The following is a 17229-nucleotide window of genomic DNA, read 5'->3' on the forward strand; positions in this document are numbered from 1 at the left end:
ATCGAATCTGATTAAGGTTCAATTCATCTTGAATTTTTTTAATATAATAATTAAATTTGTTAGATGAGATTTTGAATATTTAATGAACTGAAAAACAAGATATAAATTTATAATATCAAAATAGGAGATGAATGGAATGGAACGGAACAAACGGATTATCTCAGTAAAACTTACGTATACAGCATCTCATCTCATGCATACGTCCCTCGAGAGGGTCTACGAAGCCCTCTCAGTGGCAGCAGCCACGGAGAAGACGCATAGGGTGGAGTTGTGCCGGGAAGCAGCAGCGAAAGAGCAAGGGCCTCTGAGAAGAGACGACCCAACACCAGATTTGGGTGATGGTACCTCATCGAGATGTTCATTTCATCTACTATGTTATGGTGATAGAGATACAGCATCAATGTAAGAATGAGCTAGATTTCTCTGCTCTGCAACGGAGAAAGGAAGACAGCCAAAGCTTCTGAAGCTAAGTAAAGCGGATGTAGAGGAGGAGAGGGAAGGGGGGAGAGAACAGAGGCCTCAAGGGCACATTTAAAGGTGAGATTAGTGATTATAAAGGGGAAACAAAAGTACTTGTGTTGCTTTTCTTAGCTTTTAGGAACACTTTGAATCCCTACGACTAGCAGTCTGGATTAAGCATGATGAGATCCAGTAATGGGGGTGGCAAAAGAGGTTTTTGGACAAAAGGATATATCATTGTTATCAATGGCATGTTCACAGGATTGGACAGCATAAATTTGCATAGGTTCCTTCAACTGAAAGCAGATACAGATAGATAAGGACAACTCAAGGATATCGAACGACACACAGGCGAAGAATGCTTTGCACAATCCAGTTTGACATAGCAGCCATGTCACTGAGCTGGCAAAATATGATTTCCATGACCTATCAAACATGTGATCTAAACCATAAGACAAAACAAAATCCTATGCACCAAGTGCTCACTTCGATCCTAAAGAAAACCTGGGAGATTAGCTCATCCCCACATCTGCAATGCAAAAGTTTTTTACTTTGGTACTTTGCTCATCCCCACATCTTTCCTTTCTTCTTCTTTGTGTAGAAAAGAAGTTGTTCTTCTGCAATTTATTTCTTCTCAAAACTTCTATTTTCAACTAGGCCCTTAAAGAAAATACAACTATCACAGTGAAGGCCTAAAAAGACTGTTGTTTCTTGAGAGTACCTTAAGGTAAGATCACAATAATCAATGCTAGGATTGTCTACATATCTTCTGTCTACCAGAGATCAATAGGGAAGGAAGACAGAAAAAACTTTGGTTTTTTCTTGCTATGGGCAGCCTAAGATATAGCATGGAAAATGGCTTAGAGCATTCTTCTTGACTAAACTTTGATTTGTTTGGGTGTCAAAAGTGTCCATTGTTGTGGCGATGTTGCTAGAAAATAAAGCTGGAATTTCGCTGCTGAATTTGCAGTGAAATGGTACAGAAGATACTGAATTTGCAGAGGAAATGGTACAGCTAAACTCCTACACAATCAGGAAATTTATGGTGTCCAGGAATAAATGCATCAGTCTAATTAACAGAGTTCTTGAATGTGGAAGCTCATGAATTACATATGTGTATATTCTCATATTTTGTCAAGTATTCTTTGGGCTCACGAACAGAGAATACATGAGAGCTGCTATCGTCCTGTTTTTTCTATATGAATGATTGCACACGATATCAAACTTAGCTTATACAGAAGACATAATTTGGCATCAGATGGAACTATAACCATCAACCATCGACTATCAGTCATGGAATAATCTTTCGTATGACATATCGAAGTTGACTACTCGATCAACAAGTCCTCTACATGTCGACTCATTTGATCCAGCAAAGCAGAGTTTTGCAGGAGAGTGTAACTCGAAGCTTTGAGGTTGCAGAAGAACGCTGCGTTCATCAAGTCAATGGATTACGAATATCACTTGCATTCAGATTAAATGTATGGTGACCAAGTCTATGATACAAAGAACATTTCATCTGTAGAATGGAGGAGATAGGCGAATCTGCTTCCAGATCGTGATCTGTAGAAATGGAAGGTCACGTTCTATGTATAGACTCCAAAATCTTCTCCTTTTCGTTCCTTCCACGTACAGCACAAGTAGAGACCCCAGGAAAAAAATAGGTAATGTGAATTAATAGGAGCGGCGTCCATTGCATCTCGGATGATTAGTGGTCGGAGATGGCGCTCCAACAAAGCCTTATATATTCATCAGGTAACAGCCACTCCTCACGAAAGAAGGGAGGAGTTCCCGATCCTTCTCTCCTCTTCTGCCTCATCTTGCTGCGGCCGTCGTCCAGCGGCGGCGTCAGATGTGTTTTACGGTGAGGCCTGAGGCAGGAGGAGGATCGAACAAGTGCGGAGATGGCAGAACGGATGAAGAATAACACGGTGGTGCATCAGCTGCTGCAAGTGTCGTCGTCGTCGTCGTCTTCGGAGAGTGAGGCGGAGGAAGAGGCGGTGGTGGAGATCGAAGAGCAAGCGCCTCCGCCGGCATGGAACCCCGCAAACGGCATCAGTACTGGCCTTGCCCTCGGCATCAACAAAAGGAGGCTGCTTTCGAAGCAGTTGTCGATGAGGGAGACGAGAATGGAGGCCAAGTGGGAGAAGAGGAGGAGGCAGATACTGCAGACGAGGCGTCTGATGGAGGGAGGCGGCCGCGAAGAAGGAGGAGGAGATGAGGAGGCGACCGAGGGGAGCGAGAGGCGGTTGGATGGAAGGACGAGGAGCTTGACCGACGAGGACCTCGACGAGCTCAGGGGTTCCATCGACCTTGGGTTTGGCTTCAACGAAGAGGAAGGTGGACAAGGCCTCTGCGACACTCTCCCCGCCCTCAACCTATACTTCGCCGTCAACCGCCAGCTCTCCGACCCAAAGCTTCAATCATCGCCGAGCCCGGCCTCCACCCCGACCGCCACCTCTTCGTCATCCGCTCTGGACGGCCTCCCGAGCCCGCGCAGTCCCAACGAACAGTCGCAGTCAGGAGCTTCAGATTGTTGGAAGATCTGCAATCCAGGTGCTGTAATCCTCCTCTCCTCTTTACCATTGCACGCTTAACAATTAGCGTTCACCTGTCGACGCATTACGAAATGGTCGAGATTCTTGAGCTGAAACATGCATTGATGATTCTAATAACAACTCATGGTTCTTGGCGTTGGCTGGGATGTCATGATCTTTCTGTAACAGGAGACAGTCCGCAGCACGTGAAGACAAGATTGCGGCATTGGGCACAGGCGGTGGCTTGTTCTCTGAGACAAAGCTGGTGATGGCAAACGACAGGAGAAGAGGAGTATCATCTGAGCGGATCTCACATCTTCTGTATATAACAAAGATTGGACTTCAAGAGAGGGAGGGGTCAACGAAGGTTTATTTCTTTTTTAGACACTTGAGGTCATATCGTGTTTCAGAATCCGGCAATAGTAGCAGCAGCAGCAGCAGCAAGGAGTAATTGGAGGATGGTGTAAATTAGCAAACTAATGAGGATTGATAGTTGTGTGTTTTTCGTCTTCTGATCAATCGTCTTCTACAGGCGTCGTTAGCCACCGTGATTTTTTCGAACTTTTTTGTTGTTTCTCGTGACCAATGAATGCATGTTCTTTCTCAAAGTTCAGAGGAGGGAAGGTGACGGTATTTACCAGCAATTTTTGACATGCATGCATGCGAGTATTGCGCATTTAAATCTTGTAATCTGAGAGTGTGCGCTCCACTTGGAACAATGAATTTAATAGGAGTCATGCATATCAGAATAAACAATGGAAACTTTCCATCCGTGTCAAACACACAAAGATAAAAGGAGGTGCTGCTACGTTGATGCATTGATCCTCTCGTTGCTGCGGCTGCGATGTGATCATTTCTTTGCTACGACAACTCCAGAAGAATGAATGGACGAGGAAGAAGCATTGCGATGGCAAGGCCATGATATCAGCACATGGACATCCTTCCATATGGTGGCGCGATCGATCGGGAGAAGAAAAAGAAAAAGGATCGATGTGCTGAAACAAAGCCATGAACTCAGCATTTTGTTCAGTCAGCTCCATGGATACGCCAGCAGAGGAGCATGGTGGCGCAGCAGCGGCTTGCGATGTAGGCCCCTCGCCCGCAGCTCCTTCATGAGAGACCTTCTTCCTCCCTTGTTCGACCGTGGAACTGCGTGTCTCCCGGCCACCATGATGGACGAACACCGCAAAGAAGAAGAAGAAGAAGAAGAAGATGATCTTACTGAATCTGATACATTATCAAGCCTGGGCCTTAGCTGCATATATCTGGGACGAAGTTGAATCAGGGTGCAGGATGCAAGTAGGCTCGAGCATGTGAGCCCTTTCTTGACGTAGGGAAACGTGAACATGGAAAAAAGCTTCGTGCGGTTGAACTACTTGGATTCTTAGCGGAGAAGAGGAAGGTTGCCCATTAAAGTAGGTCAAGATTTGGTGGATTACGAGGATATTGAGCTTGGTGGTTGACCTCTGGGGAACTTGAAGTTGACTGTTCTCCCTCCGTGGACCTTTTTGATTTGAACCTTCATGGATTAATAGTTGTCTTCTTCTTGCTAGCCAAATGATTGATGCCCACATCTGCAATTATAAACTCAATCTCTACTAGGAAAATAGTTATTAATATCACAGAGTGTAGAACATGTCAACACAATGCCATTTCATTGGATTCGACTTGCCAAACTGTTGGAGTTTGATTCGCATCTCTTTGGATCTTCACAGCTCATGTACATCTTCCATAGCATTTCCTTGAGAAGAGTGGCATAAGGTGTCAAGTGTGAGCTGATCTTTCCTTAGAGGCACCACATCTAATTAATTTATACCACTAAAAACCATGTTAATCCTAAATTAGGACTGTAACTATAGAATTATAAATTAGGTCCTTTTTTTTTAAAACTCTTGTGTTGCTGCACCTTTTTTTTTTTAGTGATATACAGATTAAAATAATTCCCTAAATTGATATGATTAATATTTTTATATTTTATATCCTTTTAGTTAGATTTTTCCAATGGAACATGACATGGGAAGGACATGGTTGACACCTCACTGTTGCATGGATAAACCATGCAATCAACACTATAGTTATGTGACCAATAACTCAGACTAACTCTTGGATACTAGTGATTAACACTTTAGCATCATATGACTAACAGTGTTATCATCTCGATACAATCTCATTTATAAAAGATCTACAATATTCAAATTTAGTATAACATGATTAAATTTGGTACTGAAAAAGGTATGTAATCATCTTGGTATTAAGGTATATTATCAAACATAACTATTTTGAAACCCCGCTATAAAAGATGCATCATATTTGTTTTCTAATTCTCTAAAACTCTTAAACTCAAATTTACTAGGCACAAAATTAGACTCGACATTAGTTGAGTATATCTTTCGATGTAATTTTATAAGATTTATCGTATCTATAATCAAGTGAGTTTAGCACTTGCTGACATCTATATAAGATAAAGCAATAGATAGGATCTTAGATCGAGTTTGAATTAATATCCAATCGAATTATCAAAATATACAATAACAAACACAAATTTAAAAATTCAATTATGTGGGATAATCCAATGCCAAATAGAACATGCATTCAAAACTAAAGGAGAAGAAATAACATTTATTATTATTATTATTATTATTTAACAATCTGTCCTATCTCCACCCTCCTCGAATCACTATTAATTATATTCATTAGTTAATAGTTTATATTTAAACAAAATAATACAAAATATCTAAAATACTCTTGAAAATGTAATCATCATAACAATATATCCTTTATAGGAATAAGTGCCAATTAATTTGTACTACATGGCAGGGCATACATGTAGAGTATTACGATTTGGCCATCAACAATGCCGAGCCTAATCGAATTGGGTAAAATTTGGGCTCGGCCTCGTTTGGACTATAAATATGTTTGGGTTCAGTTTAATCTCTTAGCCAACGAACCTTCCCACGTTCTCCTCCTCTTCAGTTCGCTCCCGTGCGGTCTCTTCGCTCCGTTGGCCCCGTCGGTGGTAAGAACCCTAAATCGAATCCTCATTCCTCTTTTTCCTCAGCAAGTTCTCAGGCAGACACCATTCCTCCCAGCCGACGCTCTCATCTACTGGACTCGACCGATCGAACTGTGCTTTTTATGGCCGTTTTCTGCGGAATTTCGCCTTCTTGGGATTTGGTGAAGTCGTCTAATTGTATATGTTGGTGACTTGAAGATACAATAGGTGAAATGCCTAATGAGCTTTTACCACTGTAAGTTTTCGAGGAAAACAGGATTCATGTTGCCAATCTCACATAGTTGTGAGTCACAGTTGCTTGTTGTGGTGATTAAGTTATAACGAAGATGACTATTGGTTGTTGACATCATCTTGATTGTTCAAATATCGAATTGGAATGATCTTAAGCTATGGAGAAAAATTTAGAAACCAAGGTCTTAATTTAATAAGTCCTATCCTATAAACGCAAACAGAGGTTTTGAAGGTATAGTTAATATAAATGGTTAAGTAGTTTTAATGGTAAAAAAGTTTCCGTATCTTAGATGTATGATTCAATAGGAAACAGAGATTGATATCATTCACAGAGTTAAACCGAGATAGTTAAAATGGAAGAAGTCAGATGCAATGATGTATGATTGTCATGGGCCTCTTAAATTTGAAAAGAACACATCTGGTAGATGAAAGGCCTGATATACTTTTATTTTTCAGAATGTAAGGCCAATTAGGATACATATTCAAAAAGTTAATTTTACTAAGATGAGGGTAGTTGACGGACATGTGGATTTACTAGTAAAGATATACTAATATTTATATTCGTTAAACACTAGAGGAAGTTCTAGTTGAGGATGAAATGAGTGAAAATTATTTTTGAGAAAGTCGTTATGCAGCACTTGCAATGGTTGATGGTTATTATGAAAATGAGGAAGTTTCTCGTTTTTCACCGTCTCTCAGGTAGATTTTGGTAAGCATTGTTGAGCCTTGGCTAACATTATATCTCAGGCAGTTTTTGGGATTGTTTTTGGATTCATTCAAATAGGAAATTGAATCACTTCTTGAGTCATGTAAACCATTGAATTTTGAATGCATATTTCCTACTTCTTGGTGATTATATTTTGGTAACCAGAAAACCTTGATGCTAAGCTTTCATGGTCCTGCCATTGTTAAATGTAAATTTATTAGATATAAACTCCCACAAACAGAATTTGATGCTGGCAACATTCAACTTTATCATTTACTCATTCTGAACACATTAGAATCCATGTTTAGAAACCTGAATAACTTGCAGATAGTACCAACAAGTACCTTGACATCTGTATGAAAGCTTGTATATCCTTAGTCTTACCTCTCAATGCGACATGTGATTGGAATTTATGCGAGAACTGATGTGCTTTCTTCTGTACCTAGCTTCATATGTGTTTTGTGATGATGACGTTAACTGTATCTTGGTCCTTCATCAATTCCCTCACAGATCATCTCTCCTGTTTTATCTCTGCAGCAGATTATACCCTTCACCTGGTCATCATATGCCTCACAAACAGTTTCTTCTACCTGTGCTGGTGAGCGAAGATGATATCTTGGTCTTTCATTGTATCCCTCACAAATTCTTTTTCCATTTTCTGAAGATAAATGGTGACTATGTCTTGATCCTTCATCATATCCCTCACAAATTATTTCTCCTCTTTCATCTCTGTAGCATATTATACCCCTCACTTGATCTTCGTAGACCTGACAACAGTAATAGCTAGAATAGCAAGCTGATATCTATGACATGATTTCAGGCTTCAGAGCCTGAGAGTAAAAGATCCAAAGGACAGCGTATTTGAAATTTTCAGATGACAATGTTATTACTACAGCTATAAGAGAGATCATACCTTGTGGTTGATCCTGAAGAAATTGCTTAAAGAAACTGATGTTTGGGGTGATATTTGGCTGTTGTAGATCAGGGAAGCTCTCACCATGGTCTTTCTTGTCTGGTCTCTTGGAAGGATAGCGTTTGGATGAAAATATCTGATTGCCATGGTGGTTGTTGAATCTCTTCTCTTTCCAATCTTTATAGGTGTGGTGCTGTTGAGGAATAAGGATTAGAGAATGCTAGAGGTTCCCTGAAGGCAAGGTAAGTTTCTATTTAGATGAATGGCTTGCTTGATTGGCCATCTTTGTGAAAAGATAATGTCAAATCTTGTCTGTGGTTGGAGAAACAAAGGAATTGCAGGCAGCATATAGGATAATGATTTGCTTGGTTTAATGTTCTTTTAATAGGCAAAATTCTTTTTAATCATAAATTATACTTGGAAAGTTACGGTACTCATCCAATAATTGATGAGAGACCAATTTGATTAATAAGTCATATAATCATTCAATTTAGACTTCTTCTTAATGGTCTTCTGAGAGTTAACTATGTAGTTTTGATGAAGTTTGTGATCCAACCTGTTCTGACATCTTTTGTTTCTTTAATGTGAAAACTTATGGTTGATTGAGAGGTCTATTTCTTCACCTATTAGTTATCATTATCTTAACTCTATCATATTCCAAATCCCTCTAGGTCTTATCTTCTTGTCTAAGTATTAACTAAAATAAAACATTTAAGTTCAATGCCTTTGTTTGTAGCCAAGAAATTTCTGCATACTAAATCTACAAAAGTATCCATCTTTTTTTTAATACAAAAACTTATCTATGTTTCTTGTGCTGCATTTGTGATTTAAACCTAAAGCCATTTTCTGATAACTTATGCCACCTGTGACAGTTGTACGACATTGGAAGAAATTTGTGCTGTTAACTATTACAGCACAATTTGTGGGGCTCCACAAGGTCTTTGAGATGAAGGCTGTGATTGATCAAAGACAAAGATCCAGCATGAAGCTACCAGGTTTATTTGAAGGTACTCCTGGTAGTGTTTTCTATGTGCTAATCTTATCCATGACCTAAGAATTCAGGCTGGCAGCAGCAACTTGGCATATTCTATAGTGGACATTTGTATCAAATCCCTATGCTGATATGCGAAGTCAATGAATTGAATCTGCATCATTGCCTCTTATTTTGATAGGTTTTAAGTTAGCAATGCAATTGATTTACTTAATAATGTAATTAGAATTACAATGCAGCTTTGCTGAGCATCATTAAAAGAGACAAATTTCTACTTTATCCAAGGGAGGAAACAAACTAATTCCAGCATAGCCTAGACATATGAACAGGAAAGTAAAACATCAAGATTTTTTGTTGCTGTCTCGGAATCTTCAAGTATAATCTTGATGGAGGAAACTTGATTAATTGATGGTTTTACCTATTATATATATGATATCGATATATCAAATAGTTAATTTAATTTAATTTTTGATAATGGGCTATTTGTTTTTGTAAACTTGACCCAAAACTAAGGATTGATGAGGATACAAACAAAGGGAAAATGAATAATCTACCAACATATTAGCAAAATTAAGAAATTTTTTCTTTTTTTTTTTCTCTCTCTCTCTCAATAAAACCCATGAATGAGTTTGCATTTCCAAGCCATCTCAATGGTCTAACAAGATAGGCATGAAGGCCCAACACTATACACACACAGCCATCTCCATCAGCCTCTGCTTGAAAACCACATCTCCCATTAGCCCACTTGCAGTAGAAGTTGCAGACCCCAGTAGGCATCAGGGAGGACAAATTATGGCATTATGATCCTTTTTTTTTTTTTTTGTGGGTAAGATCAAGATCTAACATTCAAATCTTAAGGGATGGAAATTGTTCTAGCTGGTCGCCTTTTTCCTGGTGTTGTAAGCAAGCTTAGCATAGACTGCAGCAATCCCAGTGTCAGAAAGGATGAGCTTTAGCTGAATCAGGCCTTTGCATCAACTAAATGCTGCAAAATTCTTCATGAACATCACCAGCAATGGTGAATGATTGTTTAGCGTTCATTCACAACACTGGTTAGTAGTTCTTGTTCTTTGACAAAAGTCCTTGCAGCATCAGAAGTTTACAGAAGCTAGAAGATGAAGAGTCAAAAGCATAGGTTGAGATCAACTCCGGTAGATCTTTTATTTGTCGTGGTTACGGTTCAACTAAATGCTGCAATGTTGTTCACGAACAACATCAGCAAGATAGTGAAGGATCGTTTAGCGTTCATAGAAACTAGAAGATAGAGAACCAAAGCATAACTTGAGATCGACTCCAGTAGCAAGAGTAGACTCTCGATCTGTAAAGGTGTCGATGTTCATTTCCCGTGGTTAAAGCTGAGGAATCGGGCACGGAGCTCAGCCACGTCGAGGTCGCCAAACCGGTTCTCTGGCATCCAGTTCCCCGTCTTCGGGTCCCTCATCCAAAAGACCTTCTCCCTCGTCGCTGCGCCCTGCTCCCCGGCCACCACAGCAGCTCTCGCAACCTCTTCATCCGCTGCCGGTGCACGCGAGGCCTCCGCTGCAACCACGGCGTACGACCGCCGGCTGTCAAATACAAAGAAGAAGAAGAAGAAGAAGAAGAAGTATTAGGGTTGTTGGGTTTGATCATTGGAGGAGTGGGAGTGCAAACTGAAGCTCACCTGAGACGAAGGATGGTGGTCATGGGAAGTCGAGACATGGCGACGGTGGTGTTGAGGGTTGAGGTGGTGGTGGTGGTGGTAAGGGAACTCGAGGGGTGGTGGGTGTGTTTATATGGAGACGAGGGAAGTCGATCGGTTGGCGGCTTTTGTTTGATGTGCATGTCGGGTGGAAGGAATAAGCTTTTCCCAGGTGACTCACGCAGCTCTTCTATCCAAGCTTGATTCCCTTCTCCTCCTTTTGTTTTTGTGTTTTGGGGAGGAAACACACCCGATTCTTTCTCACATCCTTCGAACATATCCATGGCTTTCCTTTTGGTTTTACCATGTGTGTGATGTTACAGGCATTTGAATCGTTTGAATCTACAACACAACCATACATTTTCTATTCTCACGAAAACAAGAGGACCGGACGATGACTACTCATATTCCAAGTCGTCCAGAGTCAAAAAGTTTGAAGAATCCGGAGGTTCGTTCTTCCACCACATTACAATTAGCCAAAAAGACTCACTCGTATGACAGAAACGATAGCTTGCAGCTACTAATGGCCGTTGACCATTGTGACCAATGGATTGTGCATCAGTTTGGAGCTGAAATCTCCTCCATCTTGTTTGTGCTTCAGCAGTCTCGAGTGCTTCCGAAAGATCGCTAAAGCTTCCACCATGGATGGGTTGTGAATTTGGTAGTCACAGCAGCCAGCTGCCATCAAAGTGTTGTTAGCAGGTGGAAAGAAGGCGAAGCCAAATACCTTCAAAAGAAAGGTTCCTTCACATTTCGATGTAAAGACAGGTGAGGAATTCTGAGAGTTCATGGCCTTGGTCTCCTCAGGCGGTGAATATGGATGGTTCCATGGTTTCGTTCTTAAGGGCTAAAGCCCTAAACATTAAGGTACAACAAGGACTGTCAGGTCTCATTACTACTACTGAGTCAAAGAGGCCAAAAAAGAAGAATAGGAAATGAGGCTGAGGATTTCATCATTTAGAATACCATTCACATTCATCCAGCCATGAGCCTGAATGCCTGAATGCCAAGTTCTGTTTTGACGTAAGAGTCCAGAATGAAAGAGATGAGGGGCAACAAAGGAGTCTTCAAATAGATGACGGACGCTTACAGCTGCTTTCGATTGAATGTTTGAGAATGTGTGCAAAGAGATCCAAGCGTTAGGAGACAGGTCCAGCAAAGTTCCCATAAGAAATGTTTTAGATTCAACCACTAACTAACTAGTAGAGAGGGAAATAGTTAGGAATATCATATCCATAAATCATTACTGAATAGTTATATATAAAAAAACAAGTAAATCCTCGTGATCCGATCAACTAGACATGGATAAAACAACAATTCTAGCTTAGAGAGAATCCAACTATTAAAGTTCAAAAGACCAAAGATACGAGAAGAAGATGTCATCTCTCCCCCGATTATTATTATTATAGGGAGTTTATCCGATGGTCTATATATTTTCTCATCGTTGATCATTTTTCTAAATCAAGATTTATGAGAGAGTTAATATTCCTCCTAGATCCAGAAAAATTGATGGAATGATAATCAACCTATAGGTGGAGATTCTCATATTTAACTCTTAAAATAAGATATGAACCCATAGAGCGTCAAACTTTGTTAAGAATTGAAAGAATATGTTTCACACAAATAGCAAATAGATATTTAATTATAAGGAGGTCTCTCTTGGGTTTGGTGATAATGTCCTAGTTATTCATCCTAGATTAGGGTGAGAGGTTGACTTTTCAGGAACCACGGTCTCCTTAAAAGAATATTATTTTCTTCTCCACAAAATGAAACATAAATCAGAAGAAATCTCCGGCCATATTTATTATGTCACATCTAGTAGGGAGGTTTTAGATCTTAGGAAAAAGAGATTTGAAGATATCAAGTGCACAGAAATCTATCGAGGAACTTCCCATATAAGCTAATTTGCTAGTCTTTTTAAGCAGAAAAGACCTTATTGCTATCAAGTTTCACTCTGAGATTTGGCAGAGCTGCCCCTCAAGTATAGGATCAACTTGTCCATCTCCTATTCGCTTCGTCTTTTTAAAAATAATTGCTTAAGATGTAAGTATAGGGGGGACTACCATAACATGACGAGACTATATTGGAACTTCGTGAGAATAGAAAATGGACATAGGAAGAGAAAATGAGAGATGAGAGAACGATGAGAGGGTAAAATAGAGTTTTTAAGAAAGGGGGAGGAGAAGCATTAGCTACCATGGCTTCTCTTTAAAAAAAAAAAAAAATATTTTCTGTGTAAACTGATGGTGTTATATTGTAAAAGTCATCTCATTGTTAAATAGATTAAAAGATATAATTTTTGAACAAAAATATTTATTGGTTTTTAAGAATTAGAAAGAAGATTACAAGTTTTCAAGCCTTTATATATATGAATTATAATAAGCTAATCCTGAATAATTTTCTAGACTACCAAATGAAATGGAGATCTGCTGCAAGGATTCCTCATTGTAGCCTTATTTGTTTTGTGAGGATATCCAAGTGGGCTAGCATCAAACAGCTTGACCCAGAGAGACTTCTCCTCAACTTGAAAGAATGTGATTCACATGTTTCTTAATCATACCCCTTCACAAAGATCTCTAGCCACTTTAGCCAAAGATGAGCATCTTTAGTTTTTCATGTGGAAAGCGGAATTAGACATGGAAGGATATATGAATAACTTCCCCTGTGCTTTCCTCCAAATGTTTTCTGGTTGATGTGGCTCTCTTTTGGACTCTAAACTTGCATCTTATCTGCTTTACATATTATCTAAAGGTGTGCACATCTGCATTCTATAAGCATCAACAACAATTTCTTGAGAGAGAGAGAGAGAGAGAGAGAGAGAGAGAGAGAGAGAGAGAGAGAATCTAGTTCTGATGGTTGTAACTGGTTTTCTTCTAACTGGACTGAGCTGGCCCAAGCTGAAAGTTGGCAGAAGGAATAGAATTGACTGGTGAGGAACAAGATAAGACAGAGACTAGGTTTTATTCCCTGCATATCTTTAATAGAAATCGTGGGAAGACTTGTTTCAGACTTCTCAATACTTTTCCACTGCTGATCTCATCTTCCACAAACTGGAGGTGTTTGCTGCTGTAGTCCTCATCTCCAAATAGATCATACAGTAGTACTTTTTGATACTAAGTTGCAAAAGCTGCATATGTTATGGATGCATACAAGCATCATTTGTTTTCCTGGGGATGTCATTCCACCTAAAATATTGATCAAGAATGTGGTTCTAATACTTCAAACTTAGTTCCTTCTTTTTCTTTTATGTTCTTCCCCCTTTTGTGCATTGATTGCTTTTGTCTGTGGCATCTTCTTTGTCACTGTTAGGTGGATGTATGCATATGAGATAATGCATCTGATTGATTGGCATAAAAGATGGAATTTATACCTTAAATGTTAGTTATTGTTCTTCAAAATCTCAACTTTAGCTACATTGATGTGCTTCTAAATCATTTAAAATGGAAGGATCACTTCCTGGAAGAGAAAATTATTAGTTATTGTTTTAGGTACAACAAAAGTCACAGGATGCTGACACACTTTACTCCTCCCTCTTTTATTATATCTTCAGTGAACTGATGATTCTCTTGTTATTTGTCAGTCTCTCATTGATAAATTAACATCCAACTCACTGCAGGATGAAATTATCCTTTGGAAACAAAAAAAAAAAATACTTTGTGTTGTAAACATGTTAGTAAAATGATGGTAAATCAATTGCTTTCATTCCATTATTAATTGAAATTTCTTTGTGAGTTTGTAGTTGGGAATAATTTGGGCTTCATATCTGGGTTCTACAGATCAAGCCTAATCCAGCCAGGATTCACTAGGTTTAGCTGATCTGAATGGATGAACTGAATATTTTCAGCAGCTGCAAGTAACACAAATTCATTAAATGGTAGGATGCTGAAGGATCTCAAACCTTAAACAGGTGATGGAGATCTCAAACCTCAAACCTTACATTATTAATTTATTATTGTGAAATGATACATTGAGATCTAGTAGATGATGGAGAACCATCTACGTTTACAAAGGATTTTAGAGGAGTTTATTTTAGGAAAAAAATTTAACAAAAAAGTCATCAATTAGTTGACCTAAAAACTTTTAAGAATTATATGAAAAAATAATTTTTTTGATAATATATTTAGGTACGTTAGAAGTCACATTTTGAGTTTCTAAACGTATATAAGTTCCGTAGGAGGTTAAATCATTATACTAAGGTGGTTGAAACACTTTAGATTTTTTAATTAAAAAAATATACTCTCATCTCTAATCTTACTCGACTAATGATAGTTATCAGAAAATCCTAAAGAAACATTCACTTTTTATTGTCATTTTATTTTGGATATCATAAGTCGCCAAACTTCTCTTTACAAACAAGAAAATTCTATCAACTATTCAATCTAACATAAAGAACTCCATAATTATGGGAGCTCAAAATAATGGCAAGTTTGGCTTTAGCAGTTATTCGACCGCGAGGGCTGCTAATAAATCTGGAAATGAGATATTCTTGCACAAATCATAGTGATAAGAATGATTCGACGACCTGACTCAAATCCTACAGGGAGACGAGAACAACTTGGTGCGGCTGCAACACATGAGTCCATCGGAGAGAGAAACAGCTCCACTTCTCATTTGTCCCACTGCTGACACTGATGGGCAGAAGGGTGTGACAAAGAGGAAGAAGACTCCAAACTCCATGCACAATCTATTGCTGTTCTCGTCTGAGGCACAGTGTGTTCCGCACTTTATGCTCTGATGTATCATTCAGATTTCTTCATGAGTTGGTAGCAGTAAAGAGACTTCCTTTAGCTTATCTTCTTATCCATGGGAAAAATGACTCAACTGATACGTCAGCATCATGCTTGTTAGCCTCATCTTGGATCATCCATACGATCTAATGAGGTCACGTGGTTGATGAGCCAACCCTAAGCGATCGACTTATCGATATCGCTTGGAAGATACATCAATCTCACATGAACGATCAACAAGCTCCACATTGTCATTGCGATTGAACTTCATACCCCCGTTAGTACACGGGTTGCACAATGATCGAACGTAACGATCCAAAATGTCCACTATAAAAGATAAACCTAAATATATCTTAAGATACTAAAAAAAACTCAAATGACTTGATTATTGACTTAAGCTTCCAAGGTATATCATTGACGGTACCCTCAATATAATTTTGTAGGATTTGAGTATCGTTTGAAAGGAGTTGACCAATTTGAAAAAATTGGATCCGAATCAAATCTGATAGTAACACTATCCTTTGTATGAATTTTTTTTTGCTTCTTTCTTAACCCTGCAAATTTCTATGCAATGCAAATGAAAATTTCTATCTAGTTTACATGTATGCATCTTTAATTCTTCAAGCACAAAATATTCTATAACCCTTTAATTTGGGTTGGATCTTTTAATACATAAGCTTAAGTCTTTCACCTATCATTATTATATTCATCACTTGTGGACAAGATTTTGCTATTGAATGAAATCTAGCAAGCAATGCAAAACCAACCCACACAAATATACATCATTATATCTAAATAGTACGTATCACGTGGCTCATGAGGCACATAATGGCAAGCAATTAGCAGCCTTATTCTAATCTTGCATCCATGGCTACGAAAGGCACAACAAAGCTATGTAGAGGTCTATTGTGACATGTGAAAGAGGTGATGAATTCTTTTGTGGACATAAAGTGGTCACAAATATCCACCATAGCTTCCACTTGCAACCCTCATCTCATGCTCAGAGACTTGTGCCTCCCCACCTTCTTCCTCTCAAGATGCTCTCAGGAGACGACAGCAGCTTCCATCTTAGCAACAGAGGACTCAGGTACATGAAACAGCAGCCATCGGAGGGCATTGAAGGCCTTCGCATTCTCATACATCACAAGGAGCAAGGAGCCAATGTTGTGGTGAAAGCTAAGATGATGATGATGATGATGCCGACGACGACGACATGCAATCTGAACTCTCAGGCTTACCATCTTCCAAAGGGTTTGCCATGGTTGGCCTTACTGAAGAAATGCTGCTTGTGCAGGAGGGAGCTGAGCCCTGCCAATGATGTTTACATGTACAGGTTCTCTCTCTCTCTCTCTCTCTCTCTCTCTCTCTGAGTATGTATGTATGTATGTATGTATGTATGTATGTATGTATGTATGTATGTATTATTTAATGAAACCTTTGAATCTATCAAAGTGTTCTTCGTGATTGGAATGAGATCATACTGCAGGGGAGATAAGGGATTTTTGCAGTGAAGAATGCCGGTCTCGCCAAATTCTACTAGATGAACGGAGAGAGTTCGAAGTGGCAACAAGGGAGAGATCGAAGCTACCTCGTGCCGGCAATGAGATTGGCGAATCAGATCGAAGCAGGAGGATACCGACACTGGTTTAAAGAATTCTTCTATTGAGCTAGAAAGTTTGAAGAAGATGTTATGAATCCAATAATCCGTTTTTTTTTTTCTCTTTTTTTTTTTAAAGGAGAAGATGTAACATTTTTATTTTAGCGTTGTGTGTATGTATATATATAAAAATAAATAAAATGTATTTATGTAATGATACAGAAATAGTCTGCATCAGATGCAGATTTATCTTTGTTCATTTTTCTTGCTTACATCTTTGAACAACAGTGTGCGAGGCAAATGTTGCAAGGAAACAAGCAGCAAATGGTTATACGTATAACAGTGAGAAGGATGATGATGATTCGCAAAAGTAGAGA

The 17229-nt window shown here is 39.0% G+C and overlaps 1 protein-coding gene and 4 long non-coding RNA genes across 5 annotated transcripts; 3 read left to right on the forward strand and 2 right to left on the reverse strand.

The window, feature by feature from the left end:
* The first annotated feature begins 2375 nt into the window (after positions 1 to 2375).
* On the forward strand, positions 2376 to 3265 carry LOC135677594 (uncharacterized). Its single transcript, XM_065189955.1, has 2 exons — positions 2376 to 3015; positions 3186 to 3265. Exons 1-2 carry the CDS (start codon positions 2376 to 2378, stop codon positions 3263 to 3265), a joined length of 720 nt encoding a protein of 239 aa, XP_065046027.1.
* A 2682-nt stretch (positions 3266 to 5947) lies between these two features.
* Positions 5948 to 9062, forward strand: LOC135677905 (uncharacterized). Its single transcript, XR_010514774.1, has 3 exons — positions 5948 to 6012; positions 6086 to 6244; positions 8732 to 9062. It is a non-coding gene; the product is annotated as an uncharacterized LOC135677905 (long non-coding RNA).
* LOC135677904 (uncharacterized) lies at positions 7190 to 8134 on the reverse strand. The gene is made up of 2 exons (XR_010514773.1): positions 7860 to 8134; positions 7190 to 7713 (listed from the first exon to the last, which is right to left on the reverse strand). It is a non-coding gene; the product is annotated as an uncharacterized LOC135677904 (long non-coding RNA).
* Positions 9063 to 9986: 924 nt separating the features above from the next.
* On the reverse strand, positions 9987 to 10651 carry LOC135677906 (uncharacterized). The gene is made up of 2 exons (XR_010514775.1): positions 10511 to 10651; positions 9987 to 10415 (listed from the first exon to the last, which is right to left on the reverse strand). It is a non-coding gene; the product is annotated as an uncharacterized LOC135677906 (long non-coding RNA).
* A 5567-nt stretch (positions 10652 to 16218) lies between these two features.
* Positions 16219 to 17111, forward strand: LOC103989991 (uncharacterized). Its single transcript, XR_010514776.1, has 2 exons — positions 16219 to 16588; positions 16742 to 17111. It is a non-coding gene; the product is annotated as an uncharacterized LOC103989991 (long non-coding RNA).
* Positions 17112 to 17229: the final 118 nt, after the last annotated feature.

This window comes from Musa acuminata, chromosome BXJ1-6, assembly GCF_036884655.1.
Source record: "Musa acuminata AAA Group cultivar baxijiao chromosome BXJ1-6, Cavendish_Baxijiao_AAA, whole genome shotgun sequence".
Classification (NCBI taxonomy): domain Eukaryota; kingdom Viridiplantae; phylum Streptophyta; class Magnoliopsida; order Zingiberales; family Musaceae; genus Musa; species Musa acuminata.

Coding starts and splice junctions, on each gene's coding strand:
- LOC135677594 (XM_065189955.1), top strand. CDS start 2,376: ATGAAGAATAACACGGTGGTGCATCAGCTGCTGCAAGTGTCGTCGTCG. Junction 3,016..3,185: donor TTGGAAGATCTGCAATCCAG/GTGCTGTAATCC, acceptor TTTCTGTAACAG/GAGACAGTCCGCAGCACGTG.